Source organism: Haemaphysalis longicornis, unplaced genomic scaffold (genome assembly GCF_048455015.1).
Source record: "Haemaphysalis longicornis isolate Haplotype H1 unplaced genomic scaffold, Haemaphysalis longicornis Haplotype H1 scaffold_13, whole genome shotgun sequence".
Lineage (NCBI taxonomy): Eukaryota > Metazoa > Arthropoda > Arachnida > Ixodida > Ixodidae > Haemaphysalis > Haemaphysalis longicornis.
The window spans coordinates 95,057,552-95,072,891 of record NW_027526233.1 but is presented as its reverse complement, the minus strand read 5'-3'; the positions used below and the strand labels follow the sequence as shown (position 1 = coordinate 95,072,891).

At 46.2% G+C, this 15,340-nt stretch overlaps 1 protein-coding gene across 1 annotated transcript in view; it reads right to left on the bottom strand.

The window, feature by feature from the left end:
• Positions 1 to 6,676: 6,676 nt before the first annotated feature.
• Positions 6,677 to 15,340, bottom strand: part of LOC144164415 (acetylcholinesterase-like) — a 34,304-nt gene continuing 25,640 nt past the window's right edge. Inside the window, exon 3 of the mRNA XM_077694942.1 lies at positions 6,677 to 7,401. Within this exon, the coding sequence (XP_077551068.1) occupies positions 7,224 to 7,401 (178 nt within the window). The 3' untranslated portion in view covers positions 6,677 to 7,223. The remainder of the gene's footprint in view (positions 7,402 to 15,340) is intronic.

Below are 15,340 nucleotides of genomic sequence, written 5' to 3'. Positions count from 1 at the left end.
AACGCAGCTGTTTTCTAATCTCTATGCATTGCACCTAGCATTCTCCATTTCATAGCCAGTCAGGCCGACATAAGTTCTCTTTCAAGTCGCTTAGTAAGAAACCAGGTTTCTGCCCCTTGCGCCATCACTGCAAGAAGGCATTGGTTAGGTACCAGCTTTTTGAGTAACACGGAAACTTTCTCTTGGGGATATAAAAATTCCAACCAAAAGCCGGCCACCCCATGCTCATTCTGCGGGAAGTCTGCTTTTCATGATCGGGATCAGCACTTATGACTTGCCCAAGTTTATTTTAATTGCTTACTGTTTCCAAGATTTCCTTACCTACATCTAAGTCACATCTATTGGCATGCTTCTAGAACATGACCAATTTTTGTGTTTATTTCCAATATTTGTGCGACCAAAGTTTCCGTGAACAATTTGCGGGCCATCCTCGGCATTTCCCACTGATTTGACTAAACAAGGCAATGTCGTCTGAAAGCCGTAAGTGGTTCAGATATTCCACGTTTGTTCGCACCCAACTCTTCCTCCACTTGAGCTTTCTTAATACACAGTGTATATAGGCCGTAAATAATTGGGGAGCTTTTGTCTTGCCTGACACCCTTTGGTATGCAATGTTGCGAAACCGTTGATGGAGCCGCACCCATCGTATATATGTCCTTGAAGAGCACGATGTATGGCCTCTCGTCTATGCAATTACGAAACAATGCTTCTTAGTAATCTATAAATACCATCTGCAATGATACATTATTCTGTAAACAGTTTTCGATTACTGGTTGATAGCTTGAGTATGGTCTAAATTTGACAAACGTGTCGTAAAACCGGCCTGTCGTTGTTGCGGTTCCACATCTAAAGTCGCACATATGCGATTGAGAAAACCTTTGTGAATAAGATGTTGGTAACTGAGAGCAGTCTAATGGGTTTGTAATTTTTAGCTTTCCGGCATCACATTTTTTAGAACAAGAAACTAAATTCGCCGTTCTCAACGCCTTTGGCACAATTGCAGTCCTCAGGCACGGCGAGAGTAGTTCTTTAAGCTTCGTTTGCTCCACTTTTTTCACCAAGGCATAATATATCGGCCGTAATGCCACCATCTCGTGCAGCTTTGTCGTTCTTCATTGCTTTGAGGGCAGGTGCTATATATAACCTTTATTAACGGCAGTTATAGCGCAACCTGGGTATGAGTCAGGGTCATAAGCGTTGAGTATTTCGTACAAAGACAATGCTGTTTTCAGTATATCACCGGTATTATTTGTTATTTTGCCATTCTCATCCCGAACAGCCTGCCTAATTCTATATTTTGAAAAGTTAGAATATTTCGAGTAGATTTCAAACGTCCTCTTTCTTAAAACCATGCTTCAAGTTTTGCAATGTTGAATACACGCGTGTCGGCAGTCTTACTTCTTTTGTTGATCAATTTGGAGAACTCCACAAATCCTATTCTGTTCCCATTCGGGCTGTTTCTCTCGCATGGCTGGTGCTGACTGAACGACCTCATTTGTGAAATGATTTTTGGCAGTGTCCACATCGGTTTCTTGATTAGACAACTGGGATAATTTCTTTCATGGAAAAATCAGAGATATTCCACTTTTCTTCCACTAAGCGCGGGTTAGGCGACTTCTGCAATAGCATCCTTATTATTTCTCTCCTAAATTTCATGTGGACGCGGTTTCTGACAATCATTTGGTCACTTGTTTTTGATTTTCCAATTATCTGTACATGACGTACCCTTCGTAGAATGCCAGTTCCAATGAAGTAAATGTCATTTTTCGTTGCGCCATTTGGGGCCTGCAAGTTTATCTCCTCTTCTTGTTTTTGCGTAAGAACATATCCATAATTCGAAGGTTAATTTTAACCACATTGTTAACCAGCATTTCCTTGCGGCTGTTTCTAAAGCATCGACAAAATTTTCTTATCCAATGCTGCTTCACTTGTTGTGTCCCAATTTTTGCAATAAAGGCGCCCACAATGATGGAGTACGGAGTTTTTACTTTCCAATTCACTGTCAGTTGAAAGTCATCGTAAAAACCGTCCACAACCCCATCATCGCGAGTGGATGTTCACGTCTGAAGTCTGCAAGCAGACTTTACTGCGGGATCAATAAAAGTTTTTCCAATCCAATCCAATCGCGCATAGAGCTAGCTGTAGCGCATGCACCTTGTGTTTTTATTGAGATTTCTGGCAAGAGATGCTACACGCTGAATAAAGCTGCAAGATTCTACCACATTCCCTGCTATAGCCCTATGAACCAGGAGCCTCACCCAATGGGCGTCTTTAAGAGTGCCCACGTTGACAGAAAATATCCCCGGTGAGAATAATTATAAATCCCTCACCAGCCCTTCTAACCTTGCACAGCCATATTACATCCCGTCTAATACCGAATAGCTTATGTGAAAGATCCCATACACTGGTCTCAATCGAAAGAGTTAGAGCAATGAACTTTGCAATTGAAATGTCGAGTGCGGCATCATATAAAGGTATGAATAGGAAGAACTATGTCAGGAAGCTCCATTAAAGTAATCCTGAAGCTGCCACTATTAACATTCACTTCCGCCTACTGCACTGCGTTATGAAGGGAGTCCTTTCCCGTGACATTGTGCTCACTAATACCAAAAGACATTTATGTGATATTTTTCAGTGAAACAAGACAGCGGTTTCTAGGAGTCTAGTAAAATAGGGCTAGCTCATTTTATCTTATAAATGTTCAAAGACAGCCATTGATTTGGTTCGTCCGTTACTGCTAAGCACATGTTGCGCTTATCGGCTAATACATATAGTGAAATGTTTTAGAATTATGTGCGCTAAAGAATTGCATTACAAACATGCTAAGCAAAAGGACATGAAATTTGATCTTTCAATTTCGTTTTCGGAATTATCAATCAAGAATATTTACCCTTTCTTTAATGTTTTTGAAGGTAGACTAGATGATGGAGTTTTGAGAATGTAACATTGTTGTTTCGCATCGATATACCTCCACAGTAACTGGTCGTATATTACTAGTGCCCAGGCATTTCTTATGTCAAGACTTGGCGGACAGTATGTTTCCCATGCTTCACTTGAACAGAATACTTCTAAACCGCGGTATGACCTCCGGGCGCACCGATCGTGTAGTGGCTTTGTACCTTTAAAGAAAAACGTCGCTACAAACGACATATTTAAAAATCAGTAGCGTTACTTTCCCCACGTAGATGGTTGTCTCAAGTGGAACGCCTTCGATGCCATTTTTCTTGTCAGGCTGTAGGAAGCACAAATGTTTCAAGGATGCGTTGTGAGGTACAGACAAGGGAGGGCGCTGTGAAACGCAGACACCGGCCGAATGAGAGTTCTAAACAGTAGTGACGGAGCGCAGCCGGGGAGTTTCAGAAAAGGCCCACAGCAGTCGTGGGGAACACCGAAGGCCATTTGAGCGCCGCTGCCGTAGGGGTTTGAAGTAAAGGGAAACAGGTGCTGTGGAGGAATAAGGAAACGTCAGAAGTAGCACAGTGGGGAATTGAAGACAAGAGCGGTTGCGATGCTGCGGAGGGGAAGAGAAATATAAGTGGCCCGCAGGTAGAACATTCTAGTGTTACGTGGCAGGAAGACAAATGAGACAAAGCATGGAAGATGTGGCAGTACATTTACATGATGGTGCCGCAGAGCGATGCGATCTATTTGCAAGCGGCCATGATCGCTCAAGCCATGAGTCCGTGCCACACTTCTTCGTTGTCGTCGGCGTGGATCCCATGGAGCTATGTGTCAGCGTCCAGCACGCATACAGAGGGCCCCGGTGCCTTGAGCATAGGTCGCCGCGGGGCAGAAATCTTTCCTCAAATCGCTATGAGTACGGCGCAGAAGGTCTGACTAGGTTTTTATCTTCATGTTCTCGAGAAGGTCAAAGCTATCCCCACTCATTTTTGAAAGGGCGAGTCTTTTTGAGGCTACCTAAACGATGAGAGCTTGGTGTGTGTATTTATAAGAAACACTATTTAACAATATTTCCAAAACTTTGCACAACAAAGGACACCGCTTATTCGCACGCAAAGCCTACACGTAAATACAGACACTGACAATGGCAAGCACAATCACCCTTTGTGCATTGCGGGGAATGCCATGTGTCACTTCATCCAGCAACTCAAAGACTGCTTGGTAAAGTATTATACCGCGCTAAACCTTTGGCACACTGCAAAAACTGGCGGTATGGTCAACATGTCAACATTGTTCCGAAAAAATGAGGATATTGGGCATTTTTGAAGCAAAACGTGAGTAGACAACCAGCAGTCGCGGCCTTTTTTTAAACAGACACACGTGGACTGATTTCTAGTCTTGCAAATATAAAACGATTTACGAGGCGCGATCTCCTCAAGGTTTTTGAGGAACGATGGAAACAGAAAGTCCCAACAAATTGCGCGTGAGCAGTGCGAACGCAAAAAAATTCCCCCGCACCTCCCCGAAGGGAATCGTGCAGAAATGCGAATGCATTGGGTGCACCGATGAGTGTGTTGCGAGTAAGGGCGTAATTAATGACGAGAGTGTGAACGTAATGATTTATTCATCAGCACCTGTTTGTGTTATCGTTGTACCTGACGGCCACAATCACTGCCTTGTGATCGCAAAAGTGCACGGTCAAAGGGTCTTTGAGAAGCATACGCGCGTCACAGTTTCGCGTAAAGACCAGATCAATGCAACTCCCGTGAATGGTAGTGGGGCCCGTGTCGACGCCGGCAGAGAGACAATGCATAGAGTGCCTGGTCTGCATGTACTCGACCAGCCACTCGCCACTCTTCTTGCGCACGTCAACGTTGAAGTCGCCAACGAAGACTATGGGGTCAGAGGGTTTGGAGCGCACGCGCACACTTTCTATAGCCGCGTCCAGCTGCGCGGCAACGGCGTCTCGAGCCCCCGGCTAAGAAATCAATTCGCATTTACGACGACGACGACGACGACGAAGGCAGAACTACGAGGCGCGCGCTCACGTGCGCTCGCGCTGGAGGAATGCTGGCGCACGCTGGCCAACGGAGCAAGACAATCCCCGGCTAATAAATGCATTCGCATTTAAAAAATTGCATGTAATTAAAAGCAATCGTATTTCCATTCGTCATAGAACACGAGGCAGGGCAGAGGTGAGTCCTTGGAGGAGGAGTAAGAAGGGGTGCTATGTGGGGGGGGGGGCAGCAGAACAATGTCGTCCGACGACATTGACAGCGAAGGAAGCATTTCATGCTAGTGAATACGTATTTCCATGCTTGTAATAGAAGATGTTATAGATTCTTGCTCCCAGGTTTCAATAGTCGCATTTGGCAACCTGTATTATACACTAGGGATGAGCGCTGACATCAAAACGCGTTTTTCTAAATGGTCGTAATTATTCACGGGTCGTTTCTTGTTCAGACCTCTTGGTAGCATCTCTAATATCACGTCCTATAGTTTGGTTGACTTCATTTCTTCTTTCTTCTTTGCAGTTTATAATGCGGTTTAGCATTACGTCATATTTTCTCTGTGGTTTCATGTCGCTGCAGAAAACAACTCAAATCTGTACGAAAAAAATATTGCAGTACTTTTCTACGCGTTAACGAAATTTCTGATTGTACCATTTGAAACCCAACTGGAATATAACATTGGAGCTGTTTAGGCTTGAATTCAAGCTGTGTTGGACGTTGATCAAACCTCGGCCCAGCAGAGCGATGAGTACACAAATGCCAAGACAGCAAATGTGAGTGGAAGTGTCGAGGAGGCACGCAGCCTACGAATAGATTGGGTTGAGGGTGCGCGTCACGGCACGGATGTTCTTGTGGGGAGGCGTGCGTCGGGGATTCGCTGCGCCTGGGTGCGTGAAGACGTAACCTCGGATGCACAAGTTTTCTCCTAGTTGACAGAGGCGGCATGTGCTAAGTGGATTAAGAGTTCGATGTACCGATAAGGTGGGCAGATCGAGAAAAATGCTCTCTCCTGAGAAAGAAGTGCATCCCCGGCGAAGGAAGCGGGAAGCCGGTGAGTAAGCGTCCCAAGCGCCGTTAAGAAGATGTGGAATTCCGGGCGAGGTCTGACGAATCTAAAAGTTGAGGTAGACCTAGCTAAGATAACCAGATGCTCTGTATCCTCAGTCTTTGCATCTGTATCGCGAAAGGAGGTCGAATTTTGGGGCTTTACATATGGGGGGCAGGCGTACGTGGATTCAGGGGTCGGATATAATTTATTATTTTTGAGCCCTTTGGGAGGTCGCACCCGTCTCGTTGAATTAGTTGCTAAGGCATTGGGATGCTCAACCCGAAGACATGGGTTCGACCCCGGCCTCGGCGTTCATTATTTTAGTGGAGGGAAAAAAGGAACCAAACGTCCCTGCATCGAATTGTCTGCACGTGTTAATAACCCCACGTGCTTTAAATTGCATTGGGTGGGCCCCAAAGCCTAGGCGTACAGTCGTGGTGCTAAATCATTTGAGTTCTAGGTTTAGCACTGTAAAATACAGCTAAATGGAAATCATATCAACGATATTTATATCGTTCCGTGTAAACGTGTTGCTAGTTTCACAATGTGACTAACAATGAGGTACAACAATTTATGGTGAAGAGTTTCAGCATGTGAACTAATAGTTTAGCTGATTGAATGCACCAACAAGCTAAGTCTTATAAAAGGATTACCATTCATCTGTCCAAAACGGCTGGATTCAAAGAAAACTGTTCACAGAAGAGTACAAAAATAAATATCAGTTGTCATTTGGCAGCTTTAATACTGTAACCTTGCGGCAGTACACAAGAGGTATTTTTTTCTAGTCAAAAATGTTCATTGCTTTCAGATATTTCGCACATCCCCTGTGCGTGGGGGAGGCTTTCAATATTGCTATGCATGCAACATGCCGGTCTGGGAATTTCTAATAAAAATCTGCCCAGTTTTCTTCTTTTCGAGGATATGTCCGGTGGACTCCTCATCAACGAAACTCAGACATACATATTTCAGCAGAAATGCCACAGTAAATATCTATCTACTGCTTTGCCTGAGAGAAAAAGGTTTTTGTCGTCCCACTTTAACGCCTAGTGCAATACAGGCAAGGATGACTGGCAGCCTGGTTAACAGTTCGGGTGAATTTGCAGTGTTAACACTGCATAACTCGCCTTCTCGCTTACATTTGTATGTAGCTTTTATCGCGGACGCACTAGCGCCCGTTTTTTATAATTCATTGCGTGTTGTAAGAAGCGAAATTCTCGGTTGCAATCATCGCGAATTCAGTGGGGCCAGCCGAAGGGCGTGCGTCAAAACTTCGACCGGTTTCTGTAGGCACCAAGCTCGAAGTGCTGCCTCCAGTGTTGATCACACTCAGCGCCACGATAATCGTGGATATCTGTGTAGTTTCCTGGAGCCAGCACTACTGATACTGGATTCCGTTCGCTGTACTCGGGCCACGTCTTGTTTCCTGGTAGCTCAGGGTACCTGCAAAACAGGAAATTTTGCGAACTCTTCTCACATGGGTCAAGCAAAGTCAACTACGATCTTCATTTTTAATGGTATGTATTCCGAATTTCCGCTTAATAAACCACTTGTGCATCAAAGTTGCACAAAGAAAACTCTGCTTTGGCCATAAAAACCAGGAATAAATTTTTTAGGCAAATTGTAACAATGCATAGTTCGTGAAACTTTCCTGTTCTAGTATACACGAGAAGCGGGCAAGTATAACAAAACATAAATTTCGTATCCAATGAACACAAAAACATCAAGGCGTTGGTCAAGGCTGCAGGCCTCTGTAGCTACCACAATTTATTTTTCTTGCTTAGTAGGCGTTGTCAACAATTAAATAACCTGTCTCCGTGGTTCCTCTATTGTGGCAACAAAAACAATTCTTCCAGAGTAAGCTGAAATAAATGCCTTCTAGGTGCAGTGCATTACTGCGTATCCCTTCACTAAACTGCGGGACTAGGCGGCCATTGATTTTAGGCACAGAACGCCTATATTTATTCCAATATCTTGCCCTTTAACAGCGAATTTCATGTCATGGAGGGTGGCTGTTTCCAAGTCCCCAAAACACACGGTTTTACTGGGGATGACTGTAAACACAGGATGTTAATTTGTCGGATACAAACAGAGTATAGAAACCATGCGTGGTTCAGGCGCTAGCAAGGTCACCACTATGCCTGCCAACACATCTTTACAAAGTCAGGTCTACTCCCGACCAGGAATTTCTTTTCAACCTTTCTTTTGAGCGGCTTGAAAGCATCGATTTGTACCGTTTTCCAGGAATGAAACTCAACCTCTATAGAACCATTACGCATACGTTTCCACACAGTACTTTAGCTGACAAATGCCACCCACCTTGCAAGCCCTATTGTCATTCCACACCAACCGAAACCACGTTTAAAATCTGCTTTTACAGCGAACCGTTTAGTCTTGTTGGTCGGAAAATTTTGTCTCGTAAACAACATACCCAGGCTGGACCCAGCAGCTCTCAACCAAGACGCGGGGGGGTGCACGCGGCAGGCTTGTAAATCATGAATCATAGAGCTCAGTATCCGTGTAAAAAATGAAGGAAGCTCGCACAAATGCGCGAGACATGAAGGTAGCGAAGCTGTACGCAACAGTAGCGTTTTCCTTCTTTTTCGCTTCACGGCGTTGTTTAAGCCTCGCCGCTGTACGAGGGAGTTGTTGTTGTTGTGAACGTTTATTAGAAAGGAAGGACATACACCAGGGGGGGGGGAGAGGAAGGAAACGGGGAGGGAGGAGCATAGTCCTTATGACGTCGTCTTCAAGGGATCTCTTCAGAAGTCACGCAGAGCACTGCCATATTTCTCGTACTAGGCTGCTTTTTGTGGCATAAATAATTATTTGGAAGAGTGTGTCGTGTGAGAGGGACATTGGGTCGATGCAAGTTGAGGTGCCGTGGTCAGGGGGAGTGAATGTACGAAAGCGAGAAAACTTGGGGCAGTGCCAGATGAGGTGGTGGAGATCGGCTGCTAGGGACAGCGGGGGCGTGCTGTGGATAATACCATTGTCGAATGGTCTCTGGTGCTGTACGAGGGAGCAGCAGGATGCTCGCGTTCTGTTATCACACACAGTTCTGCGCCTTACGTGGCCTCGTGGCTTTCCTTCGTAGCGCGCCCTTATCGCTGCGGCGGCAGCCTCCTCGCCTTCCACCGCCACGTGCCGCCCGCGGGCCCCGCGCAAGTCTCCTTTGCCTCCCCGCCTATCTCTACTCTAACGCCTATATCTCCCCGCCATCGGGCCGCTGCTCCGTGCCTTGCGCTTGCCGAAAGGGGTGTGGTTTGAGCTCTAGCGCTCAAAGTCAAAACTGGTTACCCGGCGAAGACTGCCCAAGATAGCATAGTGCAGCGTGGGCTACAAAAACACAAAACAAGCAACAAAACGGCATGATGGATGATAAAGCGCCTCAGAACAATGGGGCCCCGCACACTTCTTACGTGCCTGGTAAATATTAGGTTTGCAGCTGCTCTCGGAAAGGATGGTTGACATCTGAACTGTAGGGCACAGCCCCACATCCTTTCTCGCCTAGGCTTGCCCGCACATGTAAGTAGTTCCTTAAGAAATTAAGGATTATTCGATTCTGAGCCCATGGTTCGAGCTAGGTAAGACACAGCAGTTCTCCCCTAAGACACCGGGTGCAGGCATCAGGCTAGGCAGGACCCAGCATTTGCAGCCAGATGAGCCCAGTGCTAGGGACAAGCCAGCCGAGACAGGAACAAACATGTTATACCCTCCCTATCAGCATGTGTAGGGGTTTACAACCGCTGAACTGGACATCCACTTTAGCGAGGCATAACGGCGGACATTTTGCAACGACGTTCTCAAATATATTCTTAAAAAATTGAAAAAAAAACTTGTGTCGTCTCCTTGTTGTCTCCTTGTTGCTGTCATTACCGAAAAAAGGTAAAATTCAGATTTTTTAGGGATGCTGTGGAGACGCTATAAACGTTTTACGTGTTCTCTATAGGAACACATCGTTGCAATGGGTAGTATTGATATTGGTGAATCAGCCGTAAGCGGCTGAATGCAGCAGTAGTCGTTACAGCCCGATGATCCTGATTTTTTTAGTGAGAGGTGCGCCCGGGTTGGTTCAGGTCGCGCAAAAAAAAGCTCGATCGTCCTTGAGTTTACCACGGCTCCGGTGCCAAACGGTGTATATGTGAAAAGCTGCCTTTTAATAGGAAAGTGAAATTTGTAATTGTTACGAGAACTCGATATGGCAGAAAAGCAAGTGTACTGGCAAGAATTCATGCCCATAACTTACAATACCGCGTATGAGGATTTCATAGTTCAGTCACGTGAGTGGCTGTAGTTAATATTATTTTGGTCCATAAGGTCCTGTGCATGGCGGCAACGCTGCTTAACTCTGTGAGGTGGAGAAGACTTTCTTTTAGGCCGTGGCCGAGGCAGCAGTTTCTACGACCTATCAAGAGCGTTTGAGTTCCCGGAAATTCCATTGCGTTACCTTTGCGCCCTACATTGCTCGTCGCTCTGCAAGCGGTTGACCAGTAATGGTGCCATTGAGATGATAAATTCTTGCAGATGTCAAAACTACCAGTAGTAACATTTACTGAAGGCATTCGTATGCCCCTTACTTTTGTAAGAAGCTTCTTTTACTACAGTAAGAGAAGCGGCTGAAGAACAATGAACTCTGACGCGAACATAAACCAGTAACGGTTGGATAACACGTCTGACGGGTTGATATTATAGATGCCTAAGCGTCTCTAATGATTTCCATTTGGGCTCGGATGGTGAGTGGGCAAGTGCATCTCCCACTTAGAGGACTGTTCCGAGAGCCTCGAACTTCCGACTTCTCGCGCGAAATTAGACCATCGTTGTAACATCGTTGCCCTCGATGGGTAACATCGAGGGCAACGTGGGTAACTCGATGTAACATCGTTGCCCTCGAACGCATTTGAAATGTCGGCGTGTTCTCGAAGCAGTCCTGTGATATTAAAAATGGGGGACTCCCTCAGAAAACCTGGAAACGGCAGCCATGGGTCAATAAGAGAGGGAAAGAAAGTGGGGAGTTAATTTGCTCTGATACACCTTGAACGGAATCACACCTGTCCCATCGTTGTGGGCTCGGGTCCATTCTGTGGTACACATTCTGACCGCTTCTATTTTTCCAGCATTTCAAAATCCCTATTGTTTCCCAAGATTCATACAAACAGCTCTAACTACGCATGTCTTGGCATTCGTGCAACATTGCTATTTGCTGTGTTATCAGAGATCCTCTTATACCGAATTATTGTAAACTATATACATATATACATAGCGGGACCCGTCGCGGTGGCTCAGTGGCTAAGGCGTTGCGCTGCTGAGCACGAAGTCGCGGGTTCGATTCCCGGCCGCGGCGGCCGCTTTTCTGATGGAGGCGAAAAGCAAAAATGCCCGTGTGTACGAGATTTCGGCGCACGTTAAAGATCCTCAGGTGGTCAAAATTAATCCGGAGCCCTCCACTATGGCGCGCCTCATCGCCTGAGTTGCGTCGGCGCGTTAAACCCTACAATCAATATACATAGCCGGGACCCCATTCTAGCCGTTTGGGTTATGCTGGCAGACGCGTTCACTAGAGATCGAAAAAAGGTGCCATTCTTGTGCTAACAATAGCTTGCAAGAACTTATATCATTGTGAAAAACAGCGCATCCAAGATGAACACTCACCAATTTGCCCATTTCGCCGCACTGGTAAGAACTTATATGCCCATCTGGACTGCCGAGAGCATTGCCAAAGCTCTAGGTGTCTCGGTATGTATTTGTATTGTTGCGCGAGCAACAAATAACCATGGCGGTCACATTTGCCGATATCGTTATGTCGATCTGTCAACACTTGGAGTGGAAAAAGGGCTCGAAGACGGCGAGACACCGCGGGTACTGTAGAATGAATGAATGAATCAAAGCTTTATTACTATCTATCCTTTACCGGTATAGGTCCCCTCTCTTCAGAGAACCTCTAGGTTGCCTGTCGTGACTTCCTAGGCGGTTTCAGGTGTACTAGGTTGTGTCCTTGTGGGGGGTTTGTTAATGTCTCTTTCAGTGGCGTTCCAGGTTTTGCTTGATGAAAGCGGTGAGGGCGTTTTGGTCTTCAAGTGAGGAGAGTCCCACAATGGTCTCTTCGCCTGGTTCCTTGTTGCAGTTGCCGAATAGTTGACGCTGGGCCAGCACTCCCAGGCATTTCCAGCACTGTGGGGGTGGTCTTTCTTGGTAAAGGGCCATTCGTGCTGGGGTTAGGAGGTTACCCGTTTCCGCCTGCCTCACTAAGACATATTCTTTTTTGGTCAGGTGTTTGTGTTGTTTAGGGTGAGTTTCCGGGTTGTGTCGTAGATCTTTCAGTGTGATGGTTTTTGGTGGGCTGCGCTCTCTCTGGGCTGGATGCGGTTGCAGGGAGCCCGGAGTGCGGTTTCGCAGACGAGTCGGTTTGCTCTTTTCTTACCCTGCATCCCGACATGACCAGGCACCCAGTAGAGTCTAATCGTTCCTTTTATCTTTTAATAAAGCGTGCATGCTGTGGGGGTATTCGATTGTATAGGATGCGTGCACATGCTTGTTGGAAATCAGTGTAGATATTTAGAGGATCGGTGGGGTGTGCGTATTTTTGAATGGCTTGGCCAATGGCGTACATTTCTGCTTCAGTGCTGTGCGTGCAGGGACAGGTGCCCGTGGCTTCATTTCCTTCGAAATCGACGGTGGCCCATGCCCATTGGTTCTTATGGTTGCTAGCGTCTGTGAAGATGTGTCGTTCATTTCGTGTGCGCCGTATTTTCATGCTAAAGTATGCTGCTGTAATTTTTCGTATTGTGTCGTCTTTTTCGCTGTTTATTTGTCTTGGGACAAATGCTACGGTAATTCGGTTGTGGTCTTCCGGGCTGATTGGTTTCTCTTCTTCTTGAGGAAGGTTGGTGTAGAATTTGAGTAGTCGCAAAAGCACTTGTCCAGGGATGGTGCTTCTTAGTCTAACTGGATGGTTGTGTTTGTGTGCTGCTACGATACTTTCGCAGGTTACTTAGAGTCCGGTGTTCTCGATTTGTGTGTTGGAGGTGTTCATTGGGACTTCCATGGCAAGCTTGGTGGATTTTTTCAGGAGCGCATTAAGCTTCTCGTGGTGTTTCTTTGTATACGTACAATACGTATGGCGTATCTGATACGTCATAAGTCAACGTCATACGTCATAAAGTGCGTCATATGACGCACTTTATGAGTGCGTAATAAAGTTGTAGTAGTACATCGGCTTCTTTGAGGCCACTATGTCTGTTGGCCATTCTTCTGCTGACTTATAGGAGCTGGTTCCCTTGTCTTATTACGTTAACTACCGGAGCGTCTCCTTTCCCATTGGTGTGTACGTGTAAACCTAGAATTTTTGTCTCCTTCACTGTGGGTAGGGTTTGTTGGCCGATGTTTACATATACGCAGTGTCTAGAGTTACGTCCGACGGAACCCAAAATTGAAAACTAGAGTTACGTCCGACGGAACTTTAAGCCAGTTTCTAGAGTTACGTCCGACGGAACTCGGAATTGAAAACTAAAGTTACGTCCAACGGAACTTTAAGCCAGTTTCTAGGGTTACGTCCGACGTAACCAAAAATTGAAAACTAAAGTTACGTCCGACAAGAGACCTGGTCCGAAAGAACTTAGGCCACTGTTTTAAGTTACGTCCGGCGTAACGTACAGCACAAAAAAAAAAAATCCCCCCACCTCCCCGAAGGGGATCGTGCGGAAATGCGAATGCATTGGGTGCACCGATGAGTGCGGTGCGAGCGCGCACTCAACTGCATTATATAGATTCCGAGCGCAGCGAGCGGAGAGGGTACGCGGAGAGGAGAGAGAGCCCCGCGCAAACACGCCAGCCCGCGCGCGAGCTCTCTCTCTCCGCCCGAGCTCCGCGATGCGAGCGCCCTCACACGCCTGCGCGCGCTCCTCCTCTCCCCTTGCCCTCCGCTGCTCCCTCGCCCGAGCTATCACGTGCTCCGGTTGCTAGGCGAGCCACACCTGTTGCTAGGGCGCGGAGAGATAACACCTGCGGGGCGCACGCCGGCCAACGGGGCACGACAGCCCCCGACTAAGAAATGCATTCGCATGTAAAAAAATTTACGGCTGGCGGCACCAAATGCCTGGACGCTCTATACGCGCAATCCATCGCAACATTGTGGTTCCTCGATTATCAGTCCAGGATCATCCGAGGACTGCCCGAGACGCGATCCGATGCTCGATTTTACTAAGTATTCCTATAAGACTTCCGGTCCGAAAGCAGTCCTCGGACTTCCCGGGACTGGTAAATCGAGCGGGCCAATTATTGAAATGGTTGCTTGTACGATACATGACGTCAAATTCGAAAACACAAATGTTGCTGCTTTACGGCCAAACCGGTTCGGAAGCAGTAAATCATAGGGAACATGTTCGACAGCGCTGTTTCCCCGTCGGTCGAGTGGTCAGAAGCGGGATATAAGCGCCCGCACTACTGCAGCGATCTGGGTCCCAATCCCAGCTGGGTTGATGGAGTTTGTTTTAATTAAAAATTCAAATTTTTCTGTACTAGTCCTTGTGCACTTCTTTCCACATCTAACACATGCAAGCAAAGGACAAGGCGGGAATAACAAAATAGAACTTCCTTACGTTTTTTATTAGTGAGACAGATCAATTAACTAAAACTTATCGACATTTATTTTTTTCTGCGAAGATAAAAAGGACCACCAGGACGTTCGCTTTATTACCGCTAATCAATTATTTATTATTAGGGGTAGGTTATTGATCGATTAACCTTGCGATTAATCGATTAATGCTTTAGCCGCGAATAATTGTTTTAACCGGTTACGCTCATGCGATAACTCGATAATATTTCATCGACAACTCTTAGACTTTATACATAAAGTCGACTTGTTCGTGTACCTCTGAGCTCATGTATCTTCATTCCACAGGGCAAACTTTTTAATAAAACCTACAAATATACACGCACAAAAAACGAGTAGACAATTATATATGCCGTTTTTCCGTTCTGAAAACTATTTCTGCGGCAAGGAAGGCGCGATTATTCGGCGCCATCTGCACTCACGGCGGGTGCTGATGCTCCCGATTCTAGAAACGTGTGTGTGACGAACGAGCTGATAAGCGTCTCGCCCGCATCATGCACCCTGACGATGACCTACTTACCTCATCTGGAATGTGTGTGAACAAGTGTATGAGCATATTGATCTTATTTCTGCTACTACATAATGTTTTTTGTTCATTTGTTCTTCCAAACCAACGCAACCGAATAATCGATGCGAAAAGCCAGCCGATTAATCGAGTTAAAATATTAACCGACGCCTAGCCCTAATAATTACATTTATTAAAAGACTCTTGGCCCATGTAAATTTGTTCTCGGCAAACTGCAGGCGCTACAAACTGGCACTGCGCCCACT